Here is a 27,591-nt window from a genome sequence, read left to right as displayed (position 1 = left end):
CGAAGTGAATATAGATGCGTGCTGTGGAGAGTAGCAACTTTCTTATTTCTGCTGATACCTCGATGCCACAGACTTTCGTCAATCGGGTGTCTGTTTTGTGGGGACAGATATATTATTTTAACATCCGAGTTGTCGACTTCTTAGAAGCTTAGCGAAATAATATCGGCCTTGATTTGCTCAAGAGTCAATGATTTAGGCATCCCGTGGATAATGAAGCGAGGGTTGAACGTGTGTCCTCATCAATCCCGAGTCCAAGCCGTTTGAGAGCAGGCAGAAATAAAGAAATGGGACGGATTCTATGAAATCGTCACAGTAAATTCCTAGAATTCATGCCATTTATTTATTTCTGCGTCAAATGAAAATGTGTAGAGTGTTTTTGTTCAGAATTGTGTATAGCGTTAGGGGAACGGTGTGAACACGGAATGGCCTGGATAACGAAAGATTATGTCTGGAAAGAAATATTCAATTCCGCCCAGGAGTCGGGAGAAAGAACAAATTATATATTTCTTAAGAACAGTACATTAACAATATGCCGATAAATTAGGGACGCAAGATTAAATAAATCCAGTAATCTGAGGTACAGCTCTCTTCTTACTACCTTCTTACTACCATCACTGCCGAGTTTCTATTACCCACTTGCTCTCGCGCTGTACACTCCTCGTACCTTTAACTCATACTCCTTTTACCCCTGTCTCCACAATTTGCTGCCATCTGTCTTTCGCTGTATCTAACAATAAAATGGGGCCATTAGCACTTTTTTACATTTGAGATATGTTGACTTCGATATTTGGAGATATACATATACGACAACGCCGAAATCAACGAGGGCAATCCCTTAAATTTCTCTTCTTCTCCACCAACGAATTAAATACCTTTATTGCTGTATAATTATAATTTTTCGAACCAACCCGTGGGTTGTATTTATGTATCGGAAGCGATTTGTTTCTGGTAATACTTTCTCTTGCCATACATTTTTCTCAAAGAGTGGTATTCATACATAGTCGCATCATAGAGATCTATGAGTCGCATCCAGTGCATAATTTTGCTTAGCTGTAGCAAAACGACACATGTCCTTTAGGAATAATGATATTCAGAATTCTAGCTTGAAGATTTTTTAATGGTTGCATTACGTGGTTGTATGCACGCCTTCACACAATTTTTCCATATGTCGCAATACTACTGAAAAGGGCATAGTAAATATCTAGTTCTTTTAACAATGCTATCGATATCAAAACGCCACCTAATGCACTGGTCAATATATATCCTGAGATACTTTGTATGTTTTCCTAGTTAAACGAACACCATCAACAATGACTTCGAACTCGTTCGTTACAGAATCACAGTAATTTCCAAAAGTAAGGCATACTGATTTGGTAACGTTCAATTGTAGGCTATTCTGATATAACTAATAATTCATTTTTTCCACTTTAGTCGTTAAATTTTTTTAAAAACTTTCTATCTCTAGCATAGCAAAGAACAGCTGTATCATGAGCATATGCAATTGTATATTTCGGAACCAATTCTAATATGCTATTTATAGTATTTATGTATAATGTAACGAAGAACAACAGACCCAGTATTGTTCCCTGTCGTACCTCAAATATTTGCATCTTTAAAGCTACTTTTAATATTTCTTACTCTAACACACCGATATCTGTTTTTTCAATAGTTACCCGTATATCTCTGACTATGTGAATATACACCCACAATAATAAAAACGAAGGAATAACAAGAGATATTTTCGGTTTTGTCAAATAAATAAAAGGGTTTCTCAAATGATGTTGAATTCTGAAAATATGAGTTCGCTGAATAATTACATCGTAATATTGAGAACGAGATGGAATATAATTACGATTGAACTTCGCGTACAGGAAAGTTCGTTTGATCGTTCAATAATGCCGCCGTGTAAAAGTAGTCTAAGCACTACTCATGCTATAATCACATGATACCCTCTTTTTTGGCACGCGTTCCTACCGAAGTTGACGTCAGTCAGTGTATCGTTCGTTGGTACGGTTCAATGTGCGCGACACGTTCGTTGTAAACCGCGCTTGTATGCACACATGCATGGAGCCTAGCGCACATGCCTCGCCGGATTGTGACCTTGGATGTTGTAATCGTCAACCAGATAACCTAAAATCGCCCTCTTCCTTCTCACAACCGACGAAAAAGTGCTACGAATTCCAGCGGTCATCGTTTTGCAAGCGTGACCTATCGTTATTATATAACTCGAGATACGAGAGCATTCCTTCTGGATACAGATTTCGGCCAACTCAGTACGTCGTCTAAATTCACCATGGCAGATACCGCAGGAAAGGTGAGTTTACGCTTTAAAAAAAGTAAGAACGGAATTTTAAATTACCAGGTTATGGGAAATATTATATGTTATCAATCACAGTGATTTCAAGTGCATAATAGTGTATGTATCATTTAGCATTATTGCTTTGTTGATAATAATCTACAACTGGCATTCTTTGCATCTTGTAACTATACTATTTCACATCATATGCGTTATTATTAAAGCTCGACAATATATTGCTGCAGCTGTATGTAGCAAATATATACACTCGACAAAATTTTAAGAACATGAAAGTTCAAGGTTTCCAATTCCTTGGAAAATTTAAAATTCAAAAGGGATTGTTGTGTTGATGAAGGAACTTGCCCGCATTTTTTTTTTTTAAACGACCAATAAAAAAATAGTTCGAAATTTGAAACAGAGAATTTCTCACAAGTCTCTCATTTCTTTGAAAAATGTGTTGCCGAACTAAGATTACAGGGTATGACATATAGAGCCCAACGGAGTGATTCCCCACACATTGATTTTCAGTTTTACTCTATTTGTTAACGCTATCTGGAAATGATGAGGAATTATTTTTCTTCAGCAGTCCCTGTAGCTGGTGTGTGAATTTTTTTTTTCACCGAACCTAACTTTACAGAATTTTTTTAAATTTCACAAAATAGGTGGATCAGAAAAAGCTAATTTAAATATATTTCGAATAGAGGTAGTTGAGAAAAAGGGCTGTGTCTTTATCGACAAATACTTTCTTGTAAATATTTCTGCAGTAAATCCAAAACTAAATCATTTTCCGACCTTGATCAGGACGTTGTGAAATGCGCTATATAGGTATATCGTATAGGTTCTAGACAATATTCAGAGTACACAAGACTCAAGCTATCAGCCAAAATTAGCAGCCAAATGCTCTGATGTTCATTCGAATAAGATAGCAAAGTTTGAAAATTTTTTTGTGAAGTACCTTGAATCCCGAACACTTTAAAATAAATATGAGCATAAAACTGAAATACATTTTTATGATTCGAAAAAGATTAACATGTTTGGCTGATAACTCTGGCTGTTAGCTTGAGCTTTATTCAGTGTACAGTTTCTTCTTATCGTGGCTTCATACAACCAATGGTTATAAACAGTCTTAACGCAGGCTATAGTTTGTTCTAATCTAATCAAATTTATCATTGTGAGCTTATGTAAAATTCTTGAAACATATTATATCAAATTAGACATTAAAATTACTCCAAGTGTACGGTACAGTAAACAATTTTTTATTGCTGTACGAATATTTATTGGGAAATGTTTTGATCTGTCTTCGGGGATGATCTTGAGTAAAAACATTTGTAAAAACACCCATAAACACCTCATATGTTACACAATCCATATTAGGTATATATGAATTTAAATCAAACATTTGTCGTGAACTATCCATGCATAATGAGGATGAATTTAGTAACGTTACCGTAACGATGCGTGTCTAGGCAAAATGATTACTTTTCACGTTTTAGGATTGTCTGAAATTTAGTAAACCATGGTAAACAAGACATACTCATATATTTCGAAAAGTCAACTCTTTGAAATTCATTCAGAAATTGCACTATAATAATAATTTCCCTTGACATGTCATTACGTTAACGTTACTAACTTCAGCCTCGTTATACATATACAGAGGAGTCTATTTCAAACATCTCGTGCAAATGTTTTAAAGAGTAAAAAAGCTGCAAGTTTCCTTCAAAACTTGAATAATTTCAAAGGAGAAAGAACATGTTAATATGCATCAGGTTCTGGATTGTGCCTATTCCAAAATTTTGCAAGTAATCCTATTTTTCAATACAGGTAATGTAACAAACCTTATAATTTGCAGGATGATGTTTTTAAAATATTACAGAATATAACTAGGCAATTTGGGTAGTATGTTCGAAATTTAAATTCTCATAGTAGCTGGTAAAATTTATAAATACTGTACTATATATGCAGACTTAACTTGGAAAAGATTTATTTAAATTGATTCTGGTTTTACCAATTACCCATATGGGTTTGGCTACTTTTTTAATAAAGTATATAAAATCCTAAATCTAATTATTATTTATTTATTTATTCACGTAGTTTGAACGGGATAACCCGTGATACAAATGTAATATCCATGATACTGCAGAAACAGTGAAAAAAAAAAGATAGTCATCCTTATTTCAACAGCACTTTAGAATTAGCCTTAAAAGTGTAAGGACTAGTATTATACAAGTCAATCCAATATGCATTGTCGTTGCGAAGCAGTTTGAGAAATCGGAGTGCAAATTTCCGATCTAGTATTTCTAAACGTATAAAGGAATACCGAGGAAAGAGGCAATGGGGCGGTAATCATGGTTAGTGTAATCCATAGCTCTTCCGATTCGATAAGAAACAAACCTGAAGTAAAGATGGTTGACTCTTTCAAGTCTAAGTCTGAACTCATTGGTTTTAGGCTTCCAAATAGTCGAACAGTTCGATGGATTCAGATAAATAAAAGTGTAATAAAGCGTTTTAAACAAATTGATGTTCTTAAAGTCAACCTCCGACCTTATAATAAAGTTAAGTTTTTTAAGAGTTTTTGCACCGATAAATTCAAAGTGCCTCTTAAATGAGAGTTTCTGTAACTTGCTCAATAAATAGTTTTGCTATTCTATGACAGCTAAGCTGGTTATCAGTGAGATGTTTACCAAGGGTAATGCAAAAGCATTTGCCAACATTGCAAGATAACACGTTAACTCTATACCATTCCACCATGGAGTCGAGATCTTGTTGCAAAAAAAGCCTATCACTCTGATTACTAATGGCTGAAAAAAAGTTGGGCGTCATCAGTAATAAGTAATAGAGAAGCATGCTTGATAATGGAGTACAAATCATTGACGTAGATCAGGAATAAAATCGGGCTACGATACGTACCTTGTCTGATGCCGGAAATAACTAGGATAGGTTTGGAGACGTAATTATCGACTTTAACATGTTGGGTTCTCCCATTAGGACAAAAGATATTTTGTGGTTGTAAAAATCCAACCAATTGACCAGTATGCAAAATATAGGTACGTCGGGACATTTCATATTAGATTGATAAAAACTGGATCGTTCCAAGTTTAGTCAAAAACTTAGTTTTTAATAATGCTGAGCTCGAATGAAGTTGAATATATATCAATATATTCAATATTTAGCTAAACAAAAGTTGACTTACCATGATTGATTTACCTGTCAGAATCTATTTATTTACCTTATAAGCCTTAATAAAGTTAAATACCTATACTCATATTTTAAAAATCTAACTGCTTTAAAGCCATTTAAAGATTGTAAAATAGCAATTTTTGTCCTAATGTGTTATCACAATAACGTTACTAACTTCAACGTCGTGATAGTATAGCTTAATATTGCAATGGTTCATTTGTTCTTCGAATAGACTTCTGTTTGATCATGCTTGATCGATGGAACTTCAAGCACATCGGTTACGAGTATTTAAGAATTTCTTGTAAGCGGAAGCCATCGAATTTCTAAATTCAGGAGCCTTGAAACAATCTAGCTTCCCAGTAAAATGTTATATATGAATATTGAACACTGAAAATAAGCCAGATTAGAAATATGAAGTTTCAAGCTGCTTATATTTAGATAAACTGCCCCATATACAAGACTGTTATAGCACAACTTACTATGCTACATTCTCACGTTTTTTTGAAAGAGGTGTTTCCGAAAAAGGACTATAATTCTGTATCAGAAGGTACTTGATTTCAGGCAAACCCGAAGCATATAGAGATAGACTGTGCGGTCCATACACTGAGCTAAAGCTCTAATTAAGAGAAAGCGACAGCAGGAGAGCGACCTCTAACTCTAATCGGTGACTTGACAGGGAAAACACCTAGCTTATACAAGTATAACTACCCGCTTGCCTCATTGCTTCTCCGGTTGGTGCCTGCTCCACACTCTTTCGACCGTGCAACAGAGAGGTCGGTCTTCCGCTGTCGCTTTACCTTTCTAATTAGGGCTTTAGTCAAGTCAAGTATCTTGATTATTATACCATTTAATTTATATCCTGGCACTGCCTACAATAACCCTGCTTTTCTAGTCCTATTCGGAGATAGGCCTTTAACTTGAACGCTTAGGATTTTCTGGAGTTTAGCTAGTAAATAATAACAAAGAAAACATGTTCATATTTTGAAAAGCCAACTCCTTGAAAGTCGTTCTAAAATTGTACCAGTACTATTTTTTCCATGATGTTTCATTACGTTAACGTTACTAACTTCAGCTTTCTATGTATCTTGCCTATTGTACTGTATTTTCTCGCTTGATCACAACATAATAATCAACTTGGTCACTAGAAAATAGGGAGAGTTCTTCTAAAACGAGCAAATCGGATCCTGTTGCCTCTGGACCTCCGAACAAGTTGTCCTCTCGTCAAGCTCACAAGATGATACGTTATATGATAAAAGAAGCTGGAACTGTTGCTGAAAATCTCAACTAAATCTTATTAACTAAATTGAAACATATCGCACATATAGTTGTTGCAACTATTCGAATGTATTCTGTTGAGATTATACATGCAAAGCACTCTAGAATGCATTCGGTTATAAGCATTACGATTTGCAGGCACGTCTAAATATGCTTCTCTGAATTATATTCTATTCCTTCTCCCCTAGTGTAACACAAAAATACCTTTCATAATAATGAGATAATTCCATCTAGTAGTTCATAATTTGGGGACTGATTTTATTTCAATTACTCTTGCAGGTGATCAAGTGCAAAGCAGCCGTAGCATGGAGAGAGAAATATCCACTTTCGCTGGAAGAAATTGAAGTGGCACCCCCGAAGGCACATGAAGTTCGCATTAAGATTTCAGCAACTGCCCTTTGCCATACCGATGCCTATACGCTGGGTGGATTAGATCCGGAAGGTATATTTCCATGTGTACTTGGCCACGAGGGTGCAGGAATTGTTGAAAGTGTAGGACCAGGTGTGACAGAATTCCAGCCAGGTATGTATTACAATATATTTACAAAAATGTTGTATTTTATATCGGTAAATTATCTAAACAGACTGTAATGTAGAATTTTTATTTATTTAATTTACTTTGCAATTGGCATTCTGTTATGAAAATTGAATCTTCAATTTACAGGTGATCATGTCATCCCACTATATATACCTCAGTGCGGTGAATGCAAATTCTGCAAGTCACCAAAGACAAATTTGTGTGGGAAAATTCGTACCACTCAGGGCAAAGGTGTGATGCCTGATGGAACATCTCGCTTCACTTGCAAGGGAAAGACTCTAGCTCATTTCATGGGCTGTTCCACGTTCTCAGAATACACGGTCGTTGCGGACATTTCACTTTCCAAGGTTATTATTTTACAGTTGGTTACTCAAATTTTATAAATAAATGTTTCTCTCGAAATTATCTTTTTATATTGGGAAAGAAATATTTAATAAAATTCCTTAATTTTATCAGTGAAAGTCCGAATGATCTCAGGTAAATAAAATAAAGTAAATAAAACGGTCTAGATGATGTTTCTACCCAACACATATCAGCTAACGTGACCTATTACGGCAATATTGGATTCATTTTTGTAGTTCTTGAAAAAAGACAAATTCAATGACAAGAACTCGTTTTGTATTGTGAGGGATCCACGTCAATATTCTTGTTTTTTATGTCTGAGAGGAAAGTTGTAAATATCTATCCGTTTCAGGAAATATGAATCGTTTTGATATTCAAAAATTTGAAGTACCTTTCTGGGCTGTTACAGCATAAAACAATTTGTTTGCAACAGCCCAGAACAGAATAACTTTTACAAGTTGATACCAGAGAAAAAATGGTTAACGTGATTTCGAAGAAACAATCTAGTCTGTACAATAATTTTAGATCATTCTTAGCTGATATATTGTGGAAAAAAAATCCAACATCTTGCAGTGATTATTAGAGAAAAAATTTATTCTACGTAAAATTGTCGTTTTGAGAGAATCATTCAAGTAAATAACAAATTTAGTAACATGACTATTATAATAATGCACAAATATTGATAGAAATTACCAATGAGGAATTCCTTAGACGTTTACTACTGTTTTGTGTTATTTATATCCACAGGTTGATCCTAAAGCTCCTCTCGATAAAGTTTGTCTTCTGGGCTGTGGGGTGCCAACAGGATATGGGGCTGCTCTTAATACTGCAAAAGTTGAGCCAAATAGTACGTGCGCTATTTGGGGGTTGGGTGCAGTGGGTTTGGCTGTTGCTCTTGGGTGCAAAGCAGCTGGAGCTTCCCGTATCATCGGGATTGACGTCAATAAGGATAAATTCGAACAAGGTTATTGAAAATTGCATTACACATCAGTCACAGAGGATCAATTATGCTGAATAGGAATATATACTTTCCATTCGATTTCCGTAATCTCGTACAGTGCATGCCTTATGAAAAATGTCTACTGCCCTCTAATACTGAAGTATTCTGGTACTGATGCTCAATATTTATAGCGCTCCTGGTAGTGTACCAGATAATGTCTTTCACTATCCAAACGAAGATACAATTGTTCATTTACAAATTCACTTAGACACAATGGAACATGGTTTCCCATGCAATTTATCTATTTGAAGGATATAATTATTCTAATTTTCATTCAGATAATAAACCAGATAAATATAGAAACAGGAGAATCTTGATATACTGAACACGAAGAATTGTTGATTTCATGAAATATTTTTTTGAGTATGGTAAAAAAATGTGTTGTTGCTGCAAATAATTATTTGGTAAAGCAACAAACAATTTGATAGGATCGACTAGACAGTACCGATTTTTCGTCTAAATGAAAGATTTACTGCGATTGTGTCAAATTTAGTTAAAGCAACATAATATTTTTTTCACTAGCTGTTGAAAAAAAGTTTGGTTGACTTGGCCACGTTTCATCGCATTCGTAGATTGCAAAGATATTCTTTCAGAAGAAATTTCCATCGAATTATTGATTTTCACAAAACGGCATCTGAGTTTCAACTCCGAATGGTTTCCAATTTGTTTAATTCTAAGCAGCATATTTTATCTTTATACCATAAAAAAGATAAAGATGAGCAGTAGATTGAAGTAGATGAAGATGAAAGCTGAACTTCATTCACATTATTTCTATAAAACAAAGAGATAAGGTACATTTACCTAAGGTGCTTATCTTAAATAAAACTATCTGGATAATATATAACCATATATATATATATAATCATTTTCATAATATATAACATTGGCTACCGGAGTATTTACACTGCTAGAATATATTGCCGAATCTACGATTCATCGCCAGCTTCGTATGGTTGAAATTTCTATTTGGTTATTATTACAATCATTTGGCTTCAGAAATTTTAACATATTATAGTATATACTGAGTTATGAAAATCTTTCAATTTGTTTTAGGTTTCTATTTACGAGAAACGCATTGACCAAATTACTTTTTGGTATTAGAATTTGTAGCACTTCTTTTCTTTTTCAACTATAAGACCTATTGTGGTTTTTGTACATGAAAGTCTGATCTTTTTGAAACTGAAATTTATTAGAGAGATCCACAAAATAATCCCCAAGGAAAAACTGTTTTTCTTGACATTTCAAGTCAGGTATGCGTAAACGTCTAAAAATGGAGTGTTCTTTTTATGAAGTAGTAGACATTTTGAAATACATCATGAAATTTTTTTATCAGGACATTAATGCTGTCATAATTGAATCGATGTCATCATTCCATGAATATAGAATATAGGTATGTAGGAAATGCTCTAAAATGTTTACGTTTTCATATAAAAAAAAATTCTGGCCTTCACCTATACAGATCTCAGATTGTTAACAAAACATGTTTTCTTTGACATTTTCTTCAAATATATTTCGTATTCGGAAAGATTAGACATTTTTGAACAAGAAACCCATATCTTCATATTTTTTTCTGACAGGAAATTAAATTTGTAGACAAAGGATCAATTCAAAAGCGTATTGTAACTGATTTTTGTGTTTTTCGTAAACAGTCAGGCTTGTGGACCTGAAAAATTGTAGATTTTTCTAATATAGTATACATCAGTATACATTATAACATGTCAAAATTTTTATGCTAAAAAGTTGGCTGAAGGTGCCTGGATCAGTCCATATATAGAGATACACCTACGGAGACAGATTCTGAATGATTCAAGGCCACGCAGGTCGTCTGTTTTCATTTTTCTTAATCTGCCTAGCAGACGATACCGGTGGCCTTCAATCGGGTAGAATTTGCTATTGGCATACAATTCTATTTAAAAAAAAGATGCACATATATCCTGCACAGCATAAAATATTTCACTGAAAGATTTAGATATTTTTTTTGAGCTCACAATACAGTTTTACGGGGTATATGTATAGTGAATATACACTTCAAATTTTGAATCAATCCATTTATAACAACTGTCATTCAATAAATTTCTTTTCATTCACAGCTAAACTATTTGGTTGCACCGAGTTTGTAAATCCAAACGACTACGATAAACCAATTCAAGAAGTTCTTGTTGAGCTTACTGATGGTGGTCTTGATTACACATTTGAATGTGTAGGAAATGTACATACTATGGTGAGGCTACTATTTGATAATATTATAAATTTTGAATAGAAATCTCTTTTTCATTCAATGCCACATGATGCAATATTGCATTTTTCTACTTTTGATCCATCATTATTCAATTATTGCAGAGAGCTGCTTTGGAATCATGCCACAAGGGTTGGGGCACGTCTGTCATTGTCGGAGTAGCTGGGGCTGGGCAAGAGATTAGTACTCGTCCATTCCAACTGGTAACTGGTCGCGTTTGGAAAGGAACTGCATTTGGCGGTTGGAAATCGCGAGACAGTGTGCCCAAGCTGGTCAAGGATTATCAATCAAAGAAACTGCTTCTGGATGAGTTTGTCACACAAAATCTTCCGTTTGATCAGATCAACGAAGCATTTGATCTTCTACACTCAGGAAAAAGGTAATCCAGATTTCTTCTTCATATTTCCTCTCAAAACTTTTTAAAATGATGAAGAATAGAGTCACAAGTTTGAGCGAGTGCTGAAAGCAGAGTATAAGATTAGAATTCGGAGAATTAGAAATGATAGTGAGGTGTGCACAGATTCTGCAAGCAATTGCTTAGTCAAATGGGATGAAAAGGCTTTCAGATAGAATAGATAAAGTTTGACATATGAGTATCACAGGAGTGTGAAAAGTGAGTGATGATGTTACAACAGGAAATGTTGGTATTAAACAATATTGATTTTTGTTTTTTATTTCAAAATAACAGCTCAGACAACTTGCTATTTTTTTGCCAACGACTGTAATTCTTGCTTAAAAGAATCAAGGAAAACGTTGATACAAAGTATATACTATACTATACTACATTACAACGTAACCACATTTCCAGATATATTCATGTTAAGCTACAATATCGCGTTAATTTCTCGTGAAAATATAAAATTCCCTGACTTTTTCCAGTTTTCTAACCTTGTGGATTTTTCCGTTTAATTCTGCAGATTAAGAACAAAAATACTTTGATACATTTGAGAGTTAAATAGAAAGAATTTTTAAAAAACGACGAGGTTGAAGTTAATTACGTTGTCGTAACAAAATATTGGGAAAAAATCACCACTTCGAATTTTTTATTGATTTTGAAAGATTTACAAATACTTGAGAGTATGCCTTGTTTTATTACAGCTTATGGAATTTCAAATAACTCAAATTCTGCGAAATAATGATTTCTCCTAAACGTGTATCATCACAATGACATTATCAACTTGAACATCATAAAAAGTAACATGTAGTGCCGTTTTTAGCCAAGCGAACAATTTTAGTAACAGCTAAAACGAAATAAATCGAAAAAAAAGACAATTATCTTTCAGCTACTCTAACGGAAAGCTAGTTCCCTTGTATACTCTCCTCTCAGAGCGTCAACAAATTGAGAAAAATTAGTGTGAAAAGAAATTTAGCCCAAAAAGTCAGGATACAGCCAGTGATTCTATTTATTCACAAAGTCAACCCGTTTTTTAAAATCAATCGTCATTCTTGAGCCGTAATACTCAGTAGTTTTTCAAAAATTTGGAAGATACTATTGTATCATGTATCTGGAGAGAATCGACGAAAAAATAATGGAATATCATTGGAACCAAAATTTAAATCAATCTTGATCTTACATACGATATTCTTGTGCATTATCATAAAAAATGGAGTAAAATTACATTTTTTACTGAGAAGGGTTACAAAAATCAGAGAACTTCATTTCGGCTATTTATTCATCATCATTTTGAAGTAACTATAATGTAAGAAAATTACGAAACCTTAATTAATTGCAATCATTTTTCTGAATTTTCAGTTTGAGAGCTGTTCTGCATCTCTAAAATATGGATTCACCGTTGTAACTCCAAGGACACTACTGTACAGAATTCCGTACATATCCATGAGATACAATGTTTGAATTATATTATATAAATAAATAAATATTTTATGGGTACATTTTTGCTATCAAAATGAATACGTATTTACTTTTCTTTTTTATGAGATTCTAATTTCATACTATCATAGCACTAGCGATATCATGCGAATGATATCAACCTTTGTCAGTCAAAATGCAAGAATACAGATTGTGCTGACATCCGATCGATCAACATTACATAATTTTAAATGCTAACCTTTGTTGCAGGTAAGTGAAAAACCACCTGTAATTCTTTACACGTTGAATTTACATTTGAGCAATGTTTCACTGAATGACTGGGCAAGTCTACGAATTATGGACACCATCCAGGGTCAAAATTTCGCCTTTTATCCAATTCTAATATTTTTTAGTATGCACCAAGATGCAAAGTTACTGCAAGTATCAGATCTCTGTCAAAAAGTTATTTTTTTTTACCTATTGTTTTTGACATTATTGAGCTCTTATTTGAAATTTGACTGTATAATCTGAAAGCGTCACATTCTTCTTCTTTTTCTCTAGAGATATTTTAATTTCATTCACGTTTGTAGAGTAGAAGTACTGTACTGTTTACGAATAGTGTATCTTTAACACGTTGAGCGCCATGTCAGCCATCGGTGGCTGACACTAGACTTTCCGTTTAGGCCGCGTCAGCCATCGGTGGCTGACACTAGACTTATCGGTGGCTGACAGCGGCGCGCGTGGCCTGAACGGGATTGTCTTAGAAATACGCGTGGCGCTCAACGTGTTAACGTCGTGGCTGCTACATGATGAAAAAGCTTGAGTGCCTTTTACTCCTGATGCTTTCATAAATCTCAGCTTTAAAATTTGTCAGACTTGTGGTCAGTTTTAGTGCAATAAACAAGATGTATTGTTGTTTCTCTGATGGAAGACTTGCGTGTTTAATAAGATGCTTTGTTGTACCTCTAAGATTTCGATTCGAGTAACAAAAACACATCTTGTATCCACAAGATATATTTCAATCGGGAAAGTATGATTTAAAAAATTTACATTTTCTTTATTACACGGAAAATTACTATCATGAAAAACCGAAAAATTTTTGGAACAGTGATTTATAAAATATAAGGGGTAAAAGGTACTCAGGCTTTTTAATATGTAGCACCAGATATGTCAATATATATAAATCATTATTTAAAAAGTACAGAACTTCTACAAACGTGAATAAACAAAATGAAGATATTCTGTTACGAAGTATTAAAAATGCAATGTTCCGTAAGATCAATTGTAGCTTCGACCTGGTTTTGTATGTAAGAAAATTTGGGCTTTTAGAGGAAGATGTCAAGTTTGACATAAAAGTTGAGAAACTTTTCCTTGTTGAAATCTTGAACCATTTATTTTTTTGCGATAAGGGTACGACCAAAATATGGATAGGAAAACGAGTATTCATTGTTGAGAGTTGATCAATGTATTCCTTAGAAACTGTAAGAGGTGGAGGTCTGAAGTTTGCAAGATTTTTGCATCTGAGTACATACTACAAGTTATTAAAATTGCAGAAAAATTGAAATTTCAACCGTGAGTCGACTGTCAACAATTGTTGGTCTTGCCCCTATACATTAGATAATCTTATGCCTGACATAATTATGTGAACATCATATTTATTACAGCAATCTTTTTCAAGTTTACAGAACTTTAATTTTTCTGTAATTTCAGACATATTTGTGTAATTTTGAGTAATGCTGCGCTATTTGTTTAAAAGTATGCATGCAAGATGATCACAACTAAAATCTGGTAAATCTTTATAGAACAATCTGAATTCAGTGATAAAATTATACAACTTCATTATAGAAATATGAGATATGCAGTGTGTAAAGTTTAAACATATTTCTTTCAAGACCCAGTTCACTTGATAAATGTTTTTTGTGGAACGAGAATTTATTGTCGTCCTTGGGTTTTACTATCGATCTAATAAATATAAAATGTAATCATAGACTTCTGATGCATTTTCAATATTTGCATGTGTCTTTTACGATAGTATATGTAATAGTAGTTTTCCGTTCCGTATGCGGAAACAAATTATTAGGCCAAATTTGTAATTAGTCGTCCGGTGTGTTTGAGACATATTCAATAATGAATAGATTTTGTATTACTTGAATTTCACACAAGCTCGTTAACTGTAAGACCCATAACAATTACTGTTGTAAGACATTATGCGGTTTCTGAGATCGCAACCCAGCTAACACATGGACAAATTGTGTCGAGACGTCTTGAAATCGTTCTCAAATTCTCTAATGCAGCGATCTTTCATCAGACTGTTTCCAGGCGCACCGATAACCTTCTGCGCTGTCCAAGTTCAAGTCTAGTCCATTCATTTGACAATTGATTAAATAAAACTTATACATCTGATAATTGGGTCAGTAAGGGTATGACTGCTACATGATCTTAAATATTTGAAATACGTCACTTATACGAAGGGAATCTCTAGCGAAGGTCAGACTTCAAGCCACCTACACTCCACGAGCGTCAACACATGCACAAGTTTTCGTTTGCAACATTTGTCTGCTACACTTGACTTACGTAAACGCTGTGCGTATGTTGACGTTGGTGATGGGCATGTGACTCGGAGTTTTCCCTTTTACCAGAGATTCTCTTAATACATATTTTATAAACATTTCAATTAGCAGGCATGATGTATTTAACTTGCTATTGATTATTTTTCTGAACATTTACGACCACACAACTGATTGTGAATTCAAAGTGCCGCGCGTAGTACCATGTGCCGACAAAAGATGGCCCATAGCTGCTGCGCTCGCTCCAGCTATCCGCGCGAACCACTCTTGCGTGAACGAACTTCTCTCTCGCAGACAAAGTCAACTCTCGATGAAATCAATTAGGCTAGCGCCTGGCCGCCCAGCAGCGCGAAACTTCGCGCGTAGCATTTAGTCGCGTGGTGACTTAACGGACTTGAAAATGCTGAGGCTTATTGGACTCTGTTGTATCGGATTTCGGGTTGAGTAAGGGGGTCAACGGATATACCTGTTGTTGTTAAGCAGCTCATCGATCCTGCGCTGCATTTGTGCAAGACTGATTCGTCCGCGGGTTGCACAAACAAAGATTCGTACGATCCGATCCCGCGTCTGAACAGTACTAGCGGATTGCCTAGTTATACTAGGTAGCAGATTTCTTCCGTAGCGCCAAGAGGGCAAGTTTAACTTAGTTTATCAAAAATGGTTATTTAGTCGGCAGGGAACGTTGCTCGTGAGGTTTCTCTCTGACTATAGCGCGGGATTCCGTAACTCGAGCGACGATTATCGCTATCGTTAACGCTGCCTATCGACAATTGTCGCTAGTGGTGATTCTGTACCACGCAGTTAACGATATTTGTCGCTAGTTCGAATCGTTAGGTTACGATGATTGTCGGTATGCTAGCGATGGATATGGAAGTCTCGCTAAGGCGTAACGATAATCAGTGACACAGTGGACGATAGTATATCGCAACAACATATCAATGTGTTGCGCGTAAACTTTTCTCCAGCCTTCAAAATCGTATTTAGATTTAAAAAGGATTGAAAACTTCATCATGCAAGTGAATATGAAATCCACTTTAACAAGCAATTATTTTTTTCAGCACAATATAATCGTTTTAACGTTCTTTGTAAAACGGTGTTCATTATCCAAGTAATTTTATAAAATTCAAAAACATACTTTTAAGCTTACGTTGACTTAATCCTTAATATCTTTCCAAATATACAAGTCCATTTATAAGATATCGTAAGGGTTCATTAAATAATAGTATTTAATCAACTCTCTCGATGGCTTTTTAATATAAAAATAACAAGTTCATTTTTTATTCGCCGAAAGAATGGATTAAATAATAATATTCAATCAACTCTTTCGATGCCGAGAAATAGACTTATGAAGAGGGCTCAGTCAAAGTAACCTTAAAAAAATATTTCTGAATTTTATACAATTGTTTGGATAGAGTGATTCTGGTCATTAATAGATGACAGATGACATAAGGCCTTTTCTCCAAATCAGTTTAGTTGAGCATTGCAACATTTGTATAGTTAATAGTACTCAAACTAAAACCATTGGAACTGTTTGGGCTCAGTATACTTACACTGTTCCATTTTTTTCCATTTTTGATTCATCGGAGAAGAATTTTTTTATACAACACGAGGAAAGATCACGGCAAGGATTACAGAACAATAGACGTTTTTTTTTTCGTTCACAAATAATCTATCCGAAGTTACTAGATTTTTAGTGATAATATCTGCGACGTTGTCAAACTTGCTGAAAATCTATCGAAATTTATCGATGCGCCTGTGATTAGTTTTGCATCGATGCGCCTGTGATGAGTTTTGCATCGACTAATATCCTTACGTCTAAGTTTCAGAATCACCCTACGTCGCTAGCATCGTCGATGCAAGCGACAACTGTCGCTAGCTAACGACAGCGATAATTGTCGGTAGAGAGTTACAGAATCCTGCTACTGGTCCCAAATTTCTGAAATTTTCCTTGACGAGACCATGTGCAGAACACCAATTCTTTGGTATCAAAGACTGATGCAGTTGTAACGATGTAATGTTTTTTTTGCTCTTATTTCTGCGTTGTGTTCTAGAACAGAAAACTACTTCACATTTAATCAACGCATATAACAGCTTGTTCAATTCAAAAGAATAAGTCAATAACAAACTTGCTGATGATTCATAGTGATAATTGTTTAGACACAGATATGTCACTAGTCGACATAATAACGTAGCCTTACACTGGTCTTTAAAAAGAATAGGATTATCAAATAGATCCATCAATATTTTGAAGTAGAACCGAAATACACATTTATGTTAGTATTGAAGTATACAGGATAATTACTTGTAAATTTTCTATTCCACTTAGTATTAGTTACAAAAATTTACAAAAAATGTTTTCATAAATAGTTTAACACAAATATCATATCATTAGAGTGGTCCTTAGAAAGCTTACCTGGAAAAGATCTCCAGATTGGGTACAAAAAAACAAAATTAGAAAATTCTTCCAACATTAGAGATACACAAAAACACTCGATGACGATGATCGATTGCCAACTTCAAGTAATGAATATTATGTGCGAATTGGGAATAATGACTGATTGATTTGTGATTAAATTATAGATGGTTCATCTTTTTTTTATTTTCAATATTATAAGAATTTTTATGCCATGGTTTAAATTGTTTCAAGAGTGTCAGCATACAAAGCTATGATTTTTTACTCATTCACTGTTCAAATAGCTGATGTGAATAGTTCATTTTTCACATAGATTTCTCACCATCAGTGATTATTAGCGTTTCTTGCCCAAATTCGAAACTCAAAATGTATTTATGCTCACAGGCACCCGTTTTAATTGAACTAGAATGCTGAAATTTTGGCCCAATTTTTTTTTAAATTTATTTTTAACCTATCTAGGAGGTGCTGAGCCGGTTCAAATACAACAATGACTTTTTCAAGGATCAGTCTGATAATTATACTAAACAATGCTACATGCGTTGCTTCTTGTATTATCATGCTGATGGCCCTTTCGAAATCAAGCGTGTACCCAACGCATCAATCAACCTTCAGCGTCAGAGGTCCTGTAAAGTAACAAACGATTATTTTGAATATTGCTTTTCAATACCTCGTATGATTTGTAATTAGAGCAAATAAGATTCAGAAAATCATGTGCAAGTCATGTGGTATGTTGAGCTATGTTCGTCCCATTTCTATACGTGCAGAGTATCATCTTCGGGGTTGTAGTTTTCCTACTCTACACCATTTTCTAGCTGTTACTGTACACATCTGGACTTCCTCAAAGTTGTCGCTGTATTCACTTTGTATGATTTTGTGCATTTGCAACTCATTGTCGGTGCTTTCTTAGAGTCCTTGTCGATACATTTGGTGCCTTTTAAACTTTTAAGCTGTGTTGAAGCCATGAAGCGAATAAGCTGCAAATATCCATCATGTTCAGTCTACACCTGACCCAGCAGTCTTTTGAAGATCACGGTACCTTATCTAGAAAATTAAAAAACAAAGCTTCATTATACTACCGAGGAAGCACGGCTATTTCAAGGTATAGTATAATGTTACATAACGCACATCTTTTACTCGTTACACATAATATATGCAAATAAACTGTACTCCAAGCTATTTTAGTTTTATGCGTTATTTCAATTCATATTACAATTGGGATAATTAAGAAAATCGATTGTACTTGTAATTCAGAGCTAGTGCATTATTGCAAATGCTGACGCTGTCATATTTTCCATAGCAATTTCTCCAATAGTGTGATATTAAAAACATTTGTTACATCCGTTTCCTACTTGCTGTATATAATCGGTTCACACAGCAACAAATTTGGCTCACACTTGTATGGCTGGTAATTTTTCCCCCAAAGGCTGTGATTTCAGTCTTCTGTTTAGTCATTTATGATGAAGATATTTATGTATGACATAAGTCAAGTCCATTTCTGTAACAGCAGCTTACATTGCAGTAGGTGAACAGAGTTTGTCATTTTCAGCTTATAAGTAACTGACGTCTTACCTTGTACATTTACATAAGTAACCAAGCATAGCTTCTGCGCAATATATTATCTTGTTGCAGATAGTGCAAAGCAATCGGTACCAATTTACTCGTATTAGACACTTTTACAATATCACCTGACCCACAGTAAATGTGCATCGCGTGCTCGCAATTTCTTCATAAAATTCGAAAATAATCACAAATTGTTATGAGTGACAATTATTGCACGATAGAGCTTAAAAAAATAAAAGATGAACATATAGGTATGTAGTGCATTACTTCGCATGGTAAAGGATTATATGTGCGACAGTTCTCATTTCTCATGTCGTAATTCCATCTGAAAGTCCAAGATGAACTATTCCCGGCAGAACAGTTATATAGCAGGTTCTTACCTGATTTGAATAGTCTCAAATCGTTAAGTCAGATTTTGTTACACATATTTGTAATAATGTTTATTATCCAACTTTCCAAGTGAAATAGCAATTCTAGATTGTTTTGTTGTATAAAAGCAGTAGCGAAATTGTCTTTTTTCATATTGTGGAGTCGTACGAGAACTGTTGTCGAAAACTCATAGTTGCCAATGTACAACATACATGTTTCTCACAATGTAACTGTCACCGGGACGGTTCATCTTGGTCTTTCAGAAGCATTACGACTCCTATGCACTCGACATATTCTCTCTTTACACGTACCAAGAAGGTAACATGTCAAAGATAAGACGACTCCACAGTACTTTTTTATGAACACATTCACTTTGTTAATCCTTCATGCAAGCAACGTTATTTACTGCTTTCTACCAGATTCATATTTATTACGAGCATTGATTATATACTGAGGTTCATATTGTAAGATTTCTCTCTGATGGGAAATCTAATGAAATCCTTTGTATGTCCTATGTTAGGTAGTTCCTCTTCTAGTGAGTCGTCTGAAAATGCGATTGTTGTGGAAGAATTTTCTGAGAATGTACTGGAGATTACTTCATCTGAGAGCGATCCTGGCGATGGATCTTCAAGTCTTTGTATGCGTTCATACATACGGACCATGTATTCCCTATAAGCTCCATACTTCTAAGGTATCTACCATCGATTATTTCTGGGAGCATGCAAGACTCATAGAACTTTATTACTTAAGGTAACATCTTGCTATGCCAAAATTGATCGTTTTTGTAAACTTTAACAGTCATCATACCTTTTGGAGTCCATAAGATAAAAACACAATAGTGTCTCTGCGTAATGTGCAATTGACCTTGGACCTGATAAAAATAAGGATGAGTCTGATTTATCCTGCCAGAGTTGTGTTCTTGTCGAGGATTCTGTGAACATCTCCAAGTTTTCGTTCGATGGCCTGCTCCGGAGTCTCACATCTCTGGCACTAAAGGGGCATTTGATCTCAACAATGCCATCATCGTGCAGCAATCCATCTGGTGACGCACCTAAAGAAGCGTGTTCTAAATCAACCAAGAGGCCGCAAGGGGTGACTAACTCCTTCGGTTTCTTCAAATTGTTGACAAGCTTTCAGCTCGCTCTGCTTGTCATACTGCAAAGCAGGAAGAGGTAATTCTTGCGGATTCACAATGGTTCTCACTGTGTTCGCACAGAGTGTAGTTGGTCTCATGCGGCAGACCTTTCCAAAATTGGATGCTGTAAGTAGTTTTGTCCTCAGAGATTTCCATTCACCGCTATCACCTTTGCCTCTTGTTCGAACTTCAATTAGGTCTCGTTCTGCCTGCTGTTCTGCCAATTTTTCGAAATGCAACACAACTTGCGCTTTGAAATCAGTGTTAGAAGATCAGGTCGCTGACAATTTCGACCATAGTCTTGGTCTGAACAAGACTTTTGTTCGGAGGATCTTGCTGACATGTACTTGGGTTCGGGTTCCTTGCGTCTCATCTCGTCCTTTTCCAGCCGTTTAACATTTTTTGCTTTACGCTTTAGCTGCAGTTGATGAATCAGGGTAGTTGGATTCTTTTCCATCGCAGAACTCAACTTTGAATACGACTCCTGTGTGTTGAATTGCACAACCGCGCCAGCGCATCGAGCGTTGTAAGAATTTCTTCGTCCAAAATGAATACGATTTCTTCCGATGAACTTGCTGACGATAGCATTCTAGTTTTCGACAGTGTTACTGGTGACATTGTATAGCAAACTCAGCATGCCAACTCAGTTGTGTAATTGCTTCAAAGATCCTGTCGTACATTCCTAGCTCAGTTAAAACTGGCTCAAAGTTTTCTTCGTCTTCTTTCGAAATGCCAACACAGAAGTATCCCATTGCAGCGGACCTCTTGTGTTCACCGAAGACGTGACTTGAAACATTGACCGAATCTTTTCTCAGACGTTCTACTTTGTCAGATAATGAGACGTCTTGGGCCATGCGGTACTGGCTTGCCTTTACCACGACTATTCGAATTCTTAGTGTAATGCCTTCAATGACCTTTCTCCATTCTCCTACAGACTTCTTTGAAGCTGACAGTTCCTGAATTTTCGTCTTCGAATTGGCCTTCAATTTAGTTTTGGCAGCTTCCTTGATTTTGGTGGTAAGATTTCGCAAAAGATGATTTGTGCACTCAACTTTCTGACATAATAGTCATCGTGTGGGTTGCAGTCAAGAAGTTTTTTGTCGACGCTGCTGTCACCGTCTGCTATAAGTGAGGAATACACTAGTCCGTGCATTTCCATACTTTTCATAAATCCTTCAGCAATCACACTACTTTCCATATTGGGAGAACTCTGATTAGAGCCCCAATTTTTGAAGCATTGATGTTCTCTGGGAGCCTCGTTCCTTCTTTCAGCTACGTTACAAACTGTGCAACACTTATTCTGAACTGCGGCAAACAGAACTTTTTGAGTATGGAAGCCGACGATGACATCAACACCAGACGGCGAATCGTATTTTCCTGATCTATATGACCTTTTCATCGAGCTTCTATCTGCTACAACTGGGATGTGCGGCACTCCATTTTTCATATCACCACGCTGAATTGCAAGCTTTTTTTCTTCCTTGACAGCAGCCTTTATTTCTTCTAGTGCCGCTTTTAGTCTGTTGGTAAGTTGCTTCTGTCATGAACTGAACATTCATCAAATTGAAAATCTCTTTTAGTTGAGAGTATCCAATCCCCATACAAATTGCTGCAGCCACTGCGCTCCCATTAACCGAAAGATTTTCTGTTCCAATAGGCTCCGACGAAACGTATGCTATTTTTGAACACATTTGATATTCAAAAAGGAATCTTGTTTTGAGACCTATATGCTTTGTCGATACACATAAATTTTGGTTAATGGGTGTGTGCCGGCATAGGGACCTTCGGTCCACGGAGGTTCGTCCTGTAAAGCTTCAGTCTTTGTCTTTGTTATACCCTTTGTTTCGGCAGAATCTGAAATCTCTTTAGGCCTTACCTTTTCTTGAGAAGACGCTTGCTTCCCCTTCCAATTCTGGGAACGAGAGGTTTGTTTCTTATCAATTCTCGTTCGCTGAGAATTTGAAGACTGGGGACCCCAAGCGGGATCCCAATTTTCTGACCAGTCTTGGGGTTTGGCTGCCTGTTCATAGCGAGCAGAATTGAATTGTTGCATTCTTCGTTGCCCTCTATTCATCTGGGGTGCCCCACCAGGAAGTTCTTGGGCCATCCGACCTGCATTGTTACTTATCTTTTGCGTGCAAAAGGAATTTTTTGAAAAAAAACAACAGTGCAGACCATCAAAGTTACAGTTGTAAACCAAATTGTGATAATCGAATCCCCTGTGCAACTCACTTAGCATGTACTTGAAATCAATGATGTGTATCGAGTACCTGGATTTTCGATCTCAGCTTTGTCTACATGCGCCGGCTGAACTATGAGGTCTGATAAACTCTCATCGAAATTAATCTAGCTGCAATGTTTCATCGTACTGTGATGCCAATTGAGCCTTTTCAGTTTCATCCAGTACTTGTTCCATTTCGACAGCATCCGTGTATTTCGTTAGAATTTTCTCATGGGATCGACTGGTCTGTGCCTGTATTTCGCCTTCCAAGCCTTCTATGTGGACGTTATCTGTAAGATTCACAGCTATTTTTTCAGTGATATCCTTCGATAATCAGATGAATCTAATCGAAATGTCACAGTAGCAGATTCAGGATTTTAATATACAGTAGCTGCAGACACGTTACTTTCATTTGCGACCTGCTGGTCCACGCGTTGCATATTTTCTTGGCATGCGGTTGATGGTGCCTTTAATGCGATTCTATGGTCGCGAAATGTTCGTTTGCGACTCGGTGCTTTCACAGATAACCAATATCTACCATGCCCTTTGCATCAACTTCGATCCATTTTCGCGTGAATCTCTGGTAGTATTTCAACGTAAATAGGTACTTGTAGTTTCACGTGAAAGAATACCTTACGATTTTTAAAAAGAATCGAAAAAATTCGACTAATTTCACGTTCCCATTTGCACGTGCTTGACATCGCGAGATTCCACACGTGGATGTATCTATGTACTGAACAACGCTCGTGGCATCCCGGAAACTGTTAGACACAAATACGGCGCGTAACTGACGCGAACCTATAATTTAAAAATGTGTTTGCAAGTTTGCTCTGGTTTATGATTGCATTGGTTCACTGTACTCCGCGTGGTCGAACTCTATTTTGTACTTGACACTATGTTATTGTAATTAATTAAAGAAGCGGGATACGATTTGATAACTATGTATTCGTGATAATAATTACGACATGCGGACCCCATTGTTTTGGACTTTTGTCGATAATTCACCACGCAAGAAAATAGTTAGGCGCCAGGCTTTAACAGATCGAAGGGACGATATCCGGAAATTAAATCATGTTGACTCAAAAAAACAAAAATAAAGTGAACAGCTGCTCTCATCCGTTAACCTTGACCTCGCAAGATGCTCAGCTGTCAAGTTGGTAGAGGGGAACGTGGGGGCGATGAGTGAAACAAAACATACATACGATAAAAGAATTTGATGGTAAAACAGAAATTCATTGGAGAAGGGTAAGGCAGATTCTCAGCACTGTAACTTTTACATGCACTTCATCTGGTCGAAAATACAGAACATAAATGCGTCCCCGACTCATCGCGGAAGGCGACGGCAAAAAGGGGGGAAGGGAGAAGAAGAGAGAAAACAAAAACAAAGTACCGCTAGTCACAGGAATATAAAATTTCACATACATACCACGAACAGAAAAATTACACCTTTCATTTAATAATAACAGTTATTCACGCCATATTATAACAGTAACCGACATGCTTCGAATATCTCGAAAGGGCAAAATAAATAAACCAGTTCGAACTGAGTTAAATTTAATTGAACAATGTTCAAGAAAAGTACTACATAAAACGAAAAAAATGCTTTGCATGCACCGATATTTGGCGAATGATAACACTTTGGACAAATAGCGAATAATAATTTCCGTCAACGGGAGCTACACAATGTTAGGCAAAATTTTAACGTAAACGATTTATAATTCAACAATCTTATCCGCAGTCGGGCCCCGTCCAAATATATTATAGTATTCGATTATATCCATCAAAACCTGCATATTGTTGATAGTATCCGCGTATTTCCGATACGGGCGAAATGCGGAAAGACGCTTCTCATATCAACACGCATCCACGCACACACACAGGGGGTGATATAGGTGATATACGATAAGATGGAATGATTATGATAAGATTTGAAAAAAAAAAAATATCACACACCAGAATAATAATGGAAATAAAGGATATTCTTAATTTAGAGTAGTGATACACGAAAACCCGAGCGAAGATGCAACAGGTCGAGAGGCCGACAATAGCGGCTTTGACCGGTGGCGTCATATTTTAATGGAATAATTACATAGATAATATTCAAGACAATAACTCGGGGAGTCGAGCGGGAACGATAGCTGACTTCCATGATACAGATTCAGTATCCGTATAGGAAAACCGAACGGAAAAAACCGCAAACAATGGTAGTTGTTACGGGACAAAACACCAAAATAAGCATCAGAGAAAGTTGGATATACGTCAAGTCAGGCCGAGAGCAGAGCAAGAAGTAGACGCTATCATCACGTTCTTCTCCTCTTTTCGGAAGCGTCGTCAAAACAAGAACAGAAAACAGTCGGGAGTATGGCTCTGATTTGCAAATGTTATTATTAAAACATTCAACACACGTTATCCTTGTTTTGGCCGATCATTGGATCCATGTTAAAATATTGTAATAGTCGAAGATCACGTAATTAGAAATTTACCTACATGCTTCCATGCCTGACAAATTTAGTCCCGCTTTGACAGTGAATTATTTTGTACCTGAAAATATTAGAAGCTATTATTATCAGACAGGATCTTTTGGCATTTTTGGATACAACTTATTTCCAATAAAATGCACAAAACATAAATCGTTGAGACGCATTGCCACCAGACGTCACCTGGCTCAATGCTCGAAAATCACAATCACAAATTACGGATCGTTAGATATTGTCTGACGTATTGCTTTTGTGAATACCATTTGTTGAATTTTTACTGTAGATTTTTTTCATAGTCCATATTTTCCCGAAATCAACAAAATCCTTCGAATTGCAAATTCACAATATGGCGAATGTCACGGTATGATCGCGAATGTCACAATATGATCGCGAATGTCACGGTATGATCGCGAATGTCACGGTATGATCGCGAGGTTACTAAGATTCGTTCACCTGAATCGCTGAATATGAGGTGAATAAACATCGCCGATCACATCGCGTAACTATTTCCTTGTTTTCCTAAGCAATGATGAAGAGGGACATCGATTTCTAGAATTGAAACTCAGACAGATCACCACTGGTATTTAACTGGTATTTAACCAGTTCGTACGTATCCTCATTCTGTACATACCGGTAACACTGCGAGGGCGCGAAAACCACGATTCAGAATTCGATTGGATGAGGGCAACGATCGCGACTGGTATCAGCCAATACAATCATCTGTCTTTAGAGTTTCGTAACTTTCCCACCCGCGAATATTGTTGTGTATGTGCAAAATATGGCCGATGCAGGAGAGGAGGATATATATATCAAATCGCGAATCTCATAGATGTCATAGATTTATTCTGATGTAACTTCCACTCTAGGTACAAGTAGTGGCGAGCACGATAGCCATTTTCCGTCTCCCCGCGCTCGCGTTGCCGCGCTGCCCGCACGCTCCTGCCCACACATACTTACACACACACATACGTGCGAATTCGCTCCCACTCGCCTAAACGCTATCAATACATACCTAACATATAAAACAACCCTGCCCGCGTAAATTGACCACTTTGCAAAAAGATCTCGCATCTTCAACCACGTTTCTAAAAATTACCTCGATCCTTTTGTGAATTTTTTTATCAGGTTTATCAAGTCAAAAATGCCTAATTGCAAGTTTTCTGTGCAGGAAACAGTAGAATTGGTGAAACATCACTACCGAGGCCTGTCTTACCGGGAAAATCGGGACCATTTCGCCGTCGTACACTCGGATCGATCGACACCAGTGTTAGCGACCATAAGGAAGCTGGTCCTCAAATTTGAAGAATCGTAAGTGTCAACGAGAGGGCCAGAAAAATCTCAGCCAAACCGTCAGCCAAGCTGGGATACCAAGCTGGATATCTGGTTGGCCGTCGAAGAGGATCCATTCAGGCCGATCAGCTGCAACGCCTAGGATTTAGAAATATCCAACGCGTCGGTCAGAAGAGTATTGCGTGAAGCAAAGTACAGATCGTACAAGTTTCAAGTCCATCAAGAACTCTTGGCTGGTGATAACGATAGACGTTTTCGCTTCAGCCAAGAGATGATGAAACGTCTGAACGCAGACGAGGGCTTGTTGAGTCGCATTTGTTTCTCCGATGAAAGTACGATGATACTTGTCGGGAAACCGAACAGGCAGAACACCAGAGCCTGGTGTCAAAACAACCCTCGTCTGTTCATTCAGGCGGGCACGCAGTACCCGTTGAAGCTCAACGTCTGGCTTGGCGCTATTGGCAATCGGCTCATTGGGCCATTTTTTATTGATGGAAACCTCAACGGTGAGAAGTACTTCTGGTTGCTGAGAGAGAGGATCGTACCGGTTCTTAGGCTGATTGAAGAAGAAATCGTGAGTGTATTTTATCATGTAGAGCTGGCGTTATTATTAGCAGAGTGCGTATGATTTTAAAATGAATAATTTTATGCTTACTACAAGTAACGTATCATTTTCGGTGTTTAGGGCGAACCTGTTTGGATTCAGCAGGATGAAGCCCCCAGCACACTTCACACGTGCGGTGCGTGATTACCTCGACCAACAATTCTCTGGACGCTGGATTGGTAGGGCAAGCTCGGAGGTCGAGTGGTCAGCCCATTCACCTGATCTCGCTCCCTTGGACTACGCCTTGTGGGGCCATTTAAAAAATGTCCTGTATGCCCAAG

The 27,591-nt window shown here is 36.6% G+C and overlaps 1 protein-coding gene and 1 long non-coding RNA gene across 2 annotated transcripts; one reads left to right on the top strand and one right to left on the bottom strand.

Annotated features, from left to right (window-relative positions):
* Window positions 1–2,024: 2,024 nt before the first annotated feature.
* LOC124302164 (alcohol dehydrogenase class-3) lies at window positions 2,025–12,776 on the top strand. Its single transcript, XM_046758010.1, has 7 exons — window positions 2,025–2,314; window positions 7,028–7,271; window positions 7,413–7,633; window positions 8,376–8,592; window positions 10,719–10,849; window positions 10,969–11,243; window positions 12,618–12,776. The coding sequence occupies exons 1-7, from the start codon at window positions 2,294–2,296 to the stop codon at window positions 12,640–12,642; spliced, it is 1,134 nt and encodes a 377-aa protein (XP_046613966.1). The 5' UTR covers window positions 2,025–2,293; the 3' UTR covers window positions 12,643–12,776.
* Window positions 10,992–15,222, bottom strand: LOC124302167 (uncharacterized). The gene is made up of 2 exons (XR_006907647.1): window positions 15,136–15,222; window positions 10,992–11,323 (listed from the first exon to the last, which is right to left on the bottom strand). It is a non-coding gene; the product is annotated as an uncharacterized LOC124302167 (long non-coding RNA).
* Between the last annotated feature and the right edge of the window lie 12,369 nt (window positions 15,223–27,591).

Source organism: Neodiprion virginianus, chromosome 4 (genome assembly GCF_021901495.1).
Source record: "Neodiprion virginianus isolate iyNeoVirg1 chromosome 4, iyNeoVirg1.1, whole genome shotgun sequence".
NCBI lineage: Eukaryota > Metazoa > Arthropoda > Insecta > Hymenoptera > Diprionidae > Neodiprion > Neodiprion virginianus.
This window is presented reverse-complemented; position numbering and strand designations above follow the sequence as displayed.